General features: G+C 40.5%; 1 protein-coding gene across 4 annotated transcripts; it reads right to left on the bottom strand.

The window, feature by feature from the left end:
* Positions 1-478: 478 nt before the first annotated feature.
* si:ch1073-59l16.1 lies at positions 479-6,601 on the bottom strand. 4 transcript variants are annotated; one of them, XR_015524622.1, is made up of 7 exons: positions 6,537-6,601; positions 5,168-5,485; positions 4,388-4,712; positions 3,534-3,628; positions 3,025-3,106; positions 2,815-2,883; positions 479-2,191 (listed from the first exon to the last, which is right to left on the bottom strand). XR_015524622.1 is itself a non-coding variant. In XM_087308983.1 (7 exons), exons 1-7 carry the CDS (start codon positions 6,583-6,585, stop codon positions 2,129-2,131), a joined length of 990 nt encoding a protein of 329 aa, XP_087165109.1. In that variant the 5' UTR covers positions 6,586-6,601; the 3' UTR covers positions 479-2,128. The 4 variants fall into 4 exon arrangements, 2 of the variants coding, with proteins under 2 accessions (XP_087165109.1, XP_087165110.1); XR_015524623.1 differs by having other exon boundaries at positions 479-2,188; XM_087308983.1 differs by having other exon boundaries at positions 3,025-3,095.
* Between the last annotated feature and the right edge of the window lie 403 nt (positions 6,602-7,004).

The following is a 7,004-nucleotide window of genomic DNA, read 5'->3' as shown; positions in this document are numbered from 1 at the left end:
AATAGATGCATCCTGCAAATGCTTAAGTTAAATAATCAAATATTTAGAAAAAAAACGACTAAATGAGACTGAAATATTTGATAATTGAAGATACAGTATGATTCAGGAGATGGAGACAGTCAGAATATGTGCAGTGGGAGTCTTTAAGCTCATATTTACAAGACTAAATGTCTCTAAATACACACACAAACAGTATTTTACAGGTCATAATGTGAAATTATTCAAAACTAATCATTAATGGTTTAATTTGTGTAATATAACAGTAGATTTACTTTGGAAAATGTACCTGGAGTTCCAGAACTGACAGTGTGATCTGATGATGAATGTCTCTAGCGTCATCTAGAGGAACCAACCTGTAATGACATCAACAAACACAAACACACACACACACACACACACACACAAGCAGATACACAAACACACATTGACATCTCAGCAGCCAGAAACCCTCAATAAACACACTGTCAGCAGCTCGGTGTCTCTTTCTGATGGCATTTATTCACTCTTTATCATGAAGATGAATCACAGAAACGGACAATATTACCTGTTACACAACAATCTGTACACACAATCTTCTGATGTAAACAAACAGACATATCTGAGACTTCAACCCAGATTTGTGTCGTCTAATATATGAACGCTGCTGCAGGCTGAGGTCAGATTGAAGAAGAAGAAGAAATCATCATCAGGGCGGATAATAAACAATCATTACATAATAATCAACAACAACACAAATCCAAGTCTAAACACAATCTTCTGAGTGTAGAAATACTGATATTTCCCAGTGTAAACCCAGATTTGTCTCGTCTAATATCTTAATGATCATCAGGGCTGAGCTCATGAACGCTGCAGTAAAACAGTGTGTAGTGTTACAGTGGACGATGTCTTACATGTTATTCAGTGCAAAAACAGTTCAGAATCAGTTTTTATAAAATTAAGAAAACCTGTAAAGAGTGAAGCTAATCATCACAATAATTAATTCAGCTTCATAACCAGCATGAAGATTCCTTCACTATGATGCTGAAATATCATGTAGAGTGAGTACAACAGACTCAGATCTTCAGATGTGAGCAGTGATCTATAACGCTACACACACACTACATGATTAATTCTCCTCCCGTTACACACACAGTCTGCAATGACAATAAAGACAGAAACAAACCACAGAGAATCAACACAAACCAGGATCAGATCCACACTGGAGATGATCAATGCTCATGTAAATATCCTGATGCTGCACTGTTTGTTTGCAGATCCAGATGAGCTGTGTTCTGTGTGTCTGCAGGTTTCACCAAGTCAAATCAAGGGGTTTTAAGAGCATGAAGAATTAAACGTCAGACTTATCTAGGGATGAACACTTAGGATATTTTAATAACCCAGCAGAATCAAATCTAATCTTATTTTAAATATTGTGTCAAAACAAGCAGATCTGAGTTGTGTACAAACATTTTTGTTCACCATAACTTAAAAAACACTTTAAAACTACATGTTTGCACATCAGACTGCAGTTATAGCAGTTATCAGCGGTTCTGCTGGAGGTTTTATTGAGATCTGTGCTGGTGATTGGATGTGTTTGGATCCATTGGGTAGCTTTAAGGAAAATGAAGACTTTTTAAGACAATTGTGTTTGTGAAATGTAAGACCCCGCGGACACCCTGGTGTTTGTACAGTATGAACACTACAGTCAACACATTACACCTCATCAACATGGCAGATTTATAGTGCTAGAACAGATGTGTGTGTGTCAAATAAATGAAAACAGCATTGATCAGTAAACCTAGAGTACAATACACCTCAGTGTGCACAGCATCAGCATCGATGAGGATAACAATGATCATACATGTGTGCTGATCATCAGATCCTCATCCTATAGTGACTCTAAAATACAGTCTGCACACTGATACACAAACACCGCTATTATTATTAATAATAATAATAATAATATTAATAATAACAATAATAATTCACTATTTACGACTGTAGTTTGAGCAAATAAATGCATCCTCGATGAAGAGAAGAGTCTCTAATCCAGCCCTGAATGACACTGTATTACCTGTGACTCAGTCAGCTGAACACAGAGAGAGGTGTGTGATGTGAAGCTGGAGGAATATGATGAAGGACAGAGTGTTTACAGTACAGGCAGAGTCTCTGTGCTGCTCACATCATCCTCATCATCCTCCTGTCTACACTGCTGGAGGAGACCACACAAGCACAGATCAGTTCAGATCAGTTCTCTGCAGCACACACACACACACACACACACGCACACATGCACACATGCACACACACACACACACACACACACACACACACGCACACATGCACACACACACACACACACACACACACACACACACAAATGCACACACATGCTCACACACTAACACAAGCAACGCATGCACACTCACTCAATCTTTAATTCATATACATACTCACACACTCATGCATGTACACACACACCCTCTCTCACAAACATAGACACACACGCATACACGCATGCAGACTTACTCAAACTCTCATTCACACACACTTACTCAGACACTGACACACTCATGCATGTGCGCACACACTCATGGACATACTCACACACACACACACACACTCACTCTTTCAAGCACACACTCTCTCTCATAAATACACACACTTTTACACAATAACACACACGCATACACAGCACAACATAAGTCATGAAAGGCACACACACACACACACACACGCACACACACACACGCACGCACGCACGCACGCACACACACACACACACACACACACACACACAGTCAGTGGTTTAGTGCAGCACCAGAGCTGCTGTACCTGTGTGTGTGTGTTGAGTTCAGCCATAGTCTCATAGTCCTCTTCAGCAGCAGCAGAACCAAGAGGAGCCTGAAAACACACACACGCACACGCACACGCACACGCACACACACACACACACACACACACACACACACACACACACCATGTTCTCTAAATGCAGTGTTTCTGCAGAATGATGGCGACGGTGTAATGTGTGTGTGAACTCACCGGCTGGGTGTGTGTGCTGCGCATCGTCACATACTGACCGTCATCAGCGGGAGAATCACATCTGAAGAGTCCTGAGCAAACACTACAGTTACACACACACACATATATATACACACACAGACACACACAATCATGCATTTACACACATTAAAGAGTCCTGAGGAAACACTACAGTTACACACACACACCAACAAACTAATACACATTACTTACACACATACACACACAAATACACCTTATCCATACACACACATGCAGGCACACACCTGTATAAGCACACGACAAATACACGTTACACATAGGCACACACACACACACACACACACATACAGACACACACAAAAATACATATTACACACACACACACACACACTAATACACATATGCATGCACACACACACACTAAAACACAGAGGAACAAAGACACACACATGCATGCACACACGCTTATACTCACGCACACACTCACACAGACACACACACACAGAGCTCTGAAGAACAGCACTGACTGTGTTTGCAGCGGCTGATCAGTGTGTGTGTGCAGTAAATGGTCAGCATCAGCAGCGTCTCCAGAACCACACACAGCAGAAGTAAAGGCAGCGTCCTGAAAGAGCAGACAGAGGGAAACAGTGAGCAGATCGCCTCCGTACCGCACACAGCACAGCAGCATCACAACACTGACTGACAAACAGGAGAAAGCTGAACTATCAGCAGACTGAAATCAAGATATCCTGTAAAGATCAGCACGACAGCATCATGAAGAGCACAGACACATCATCGATAACACGCAGTACTACACTCACTGAAGACACGTGCCCAGGGCTGCATCTCTGAGAACTGAATCATATAAACCCAGGGCTGCATCTCTGAGTTTTTGTTTAACAGAGAGATTTCTTCAGCATATATGTAATCATAACAGTGTTAATAACTCATCTCTAATAACTGATTTCTTTCCTCTTCTCCATGATAACAGCACATAATATTAGACTAGATATTCTTCAAGACACTAGTGTTCAGCTTACAGTGACATGTAAAGGCTTCACTAGGGTAATTAGGGTAAAGTTAGGGTAATTAGGCAAGTCATTGTATAACAGTGGTTTGTTCTGAGTCAATCCAACACTAATATTGCTGAAGGGGTGAATAATATTGAGCTTAAAATGGCTTTAAAACAATTAAAAACTGCTTTTATTCTAGCCCAAATAAAACCAATCAGACTTTCTCCAGAAGAACAAATATTAGAGGAAACACTGTGAACAACTCCTGAATCTGTTCAACATCATTCGGGAAATATTGGACAAAGAAAAATGATAATAATAATTGTGACCCCAACTGCAGATATATAAATAAGAACAGTGACTGTGACCTGCTGTGCGGGCCGGCGGTGCTGTTCTGGTTCTCCATCCTCTGCTCCACACTGATGTACACCGGCATCTGCAGCTCAGGGGTGGAGCAGCAGTACCATCCCGAGTTCTCCACCCGCAGCCCACTCATGACCACCGTCACCAGCCCTGCTCCACCTCTGATCTCCACTGAAGCTCCATCCAGCACCGCAGACACCGCAGTAATGCACACACCGCCCAATTTACACCAGCGGACCGCGCTCTCACCACGGTAAACACAGCTGATGGAGACGCTGCCCTGCTCAGAGCCCGACACATGCTGACCAATCACAGACAGACCGGGAGGACCTGTGTGGAAAACAACAACAACTATCAGCTCTGCCAGTGGGAGTGCTTGAGCTCAAGCGCATCTAATGAACAGCCAATGAGAAAAAGGGGGCGGGGCATGTCAGATACTAGAGAGCATTTGATTGGTCAGAAGATTCAATGAGAAACTGAAGCATGAGGAGACGACAGAATGTTGATGCATTTAGGAGGAAGAGACAAACTGCAGGGCGGCTCACACTGTGGCCTCACAGCAAGAAGGTCACTGGTTCGAGTCCCGGCTGCAGTTGGTGCTTCTGTGTGAGTTTGCAGTGGGCAGGTTATAGAGACTAAAGCAAAGACAGACATTCAGAAACATTCTCTAAGCAGAATACCTGGCTTTAGCATGGCTTCTCAGATAAACAAGCACGACTCTTAAACATCTGCAAACACTCTAGAAGACTCAGAAGCTTTAATCCTGCCTCCAGACACGCTCTCACCTGCTGTGACCTCCAGGTAAAAGCGAGCGTGTGGATCCAGAGCTCCAGGAATCTGCACGCCGCACCAGTACAGTCCAGAGCGCTGCACGTCATCCAAGCGCACCGTGAAGACGTGGCCTGACTGGTCGTCAGAGATGAAGATGGTTTCATGCTGATAGCGCTGGTCGGAGAACTCCACATATCTACTCAACGCCGCCAGATATCCAGAACTCAGGTATTTGAGTGAAAGCTCGTATTTCTGGTCATACAGACATGGAATAATGATGGACTGTCCACGCTGAACTGATGCACGGCTCACAGAAATCACGTCTTGACCACCTAAAGGAAGGACAATACAGATTTACAATGCAGACGACATGAACTAATGCAAAAGTGTTGTAGAGTATTCACTGATTTAATAAGCCTTATGATGATATCAGAGTGTCTTGAAGCTTATATCACGATATTAATCTAAGCTGCAAAAAAAGGTTAATTTAATAGGTGTAACAACCAAAAACACTGACTGTTCTGCTTTACTGTATAGACACGCTCATGTAAACAAAGATTACAGCATAATTAAATAGCAAAAGGATTATATAGTAGAAAAGGAAACATTTTACATAAAGTCTCATTAGTAAATGGTAGCTAAATCAACTAATTTTATTAGTTACTAAGATAATTTAAATTCAGTAAAAATGCAACTGAATTTGACCTGAAATTAATTCCATTTAATAAAACGAGTTGCAATGGGATTACATCTCTGACTTTAACACATTATCAGGCATTTATAAAGCAACATCTGCTAAGATTAATAATGGTTTTGTTGTTTAGTTACATTAACTAATGTTACTATTGTAGTTTTAATCTAATCACAATTGTTTTAAAATATTTAGATAATTAACCAATTAATACTCAATCATTTGCTGCAAAAACACTGCAAATACAACCTGAATATTAAAAATCATGTTAAATAATTATCTGTTGTATTTAAAACATGATATCAATAATGTGCATGTTAAATATCACCATATATAAAATTATTAAACATCAGTGTATGTCTAAATCTAATCTCTTTTACTGTCTATTCTTACTTTTACTAATAAACCAAAACACACAGTAGAAACACAAAAATACAGAACATACAGTGAACCAAGCTACAATAAAATGACAACAAAGAACAGCTGAAATCAGGGATGTACAGAACGAACACACAGCAACTCTAAAATAAACATGACAGAAAATCATCTGATTACTGATTACAAATCAAACAAAAACCAGCAAGAGAAAACTCAAACTGATGAACACTCAGATGAACCCTTGACATGTAATATCACTGGCTTAAATAGTATTTTTGCAATTCTCTAATATTAATATGAATAATTGTTCTCACCTGAGAGTTTGAGACAGCTGAGGATGAAGAGCAGACGCTGCGGCTCCATTTCTGTCTCATCATGTGAGGTTTATTGGCACCGAATGCGAATCTCCACATTTCTCCAGTTCCTCTTTTGTTTCTGACCCGCTCTCCCGCACAAATGTCAGGGTTTTGCAAGAGTACTTGTGGTTTAAATGTCAAAACTGCTTCCTTTTATTGCAATAGTTAGGTCAGATGAAGCCACAGTGATGCATTCCCTCTATTAAAACTGCAGGACGTTTATATTCGACCTCAATATTCTAATTCTGTTATAGTTTCTCCAATGATTTAGGGTTTTCCAGAGCTCTCTGAGTATTTAGACTTCTCTTGTGTCTAGTCCAAATATCTCAAAACTCTAGACGAATTTTTAAGACAAGCTCAAAATGTTGTGTTGTTTTCAAAAATAATGAGTCAAAATAAAGTGAGTTTCCCTTTAAAACAAGCACA

This window comes from Danio rerio, chromosome 24 (assembly GCF_052040795.2).
Source record: "Danio rerio strain M-AB ecotype USA chromosome 24, GRCz13ab, whole genome shotgun sequence".
Taxonomy (NCBI): Eukaryota; Metazoa; Chordata; class Actinopteri; order Cypriniformes; family Danionidae; genus Danio; species Danio rerio.
This window is presented reverse-complemented; position numbering and strand designations above follow the sequence as displayed.

What these genes read in the sequence shown, in the direction of transcription:
- si:ch1073-59l16.1 (XM_087308983.1), bottom strand. Translation starts at nt 6,585, where the DNA reads ATGGAGCCGCAGCGTCTGCTCTTCATCCTCAGCTGTCTCAAACTCTCA. An exon ending in CAGCTGTCTCAAACTCTCAG is followed by an intron (nt 5,486 to 6,536) that starts GTGAGAACAATT and finishes TCCTTCCTTTAG; the next exon opens with GTGGTCAAGACGTGATTTCT. An exon ending in AACTCAACACACACACACAG is followed by an intron (nt 2,192 to 2,814) that starts GTACAGCAGCTC and finishes GGTCTCCTCCAG; the next exon opens with CAGTGTAGACAGGAGGATGA.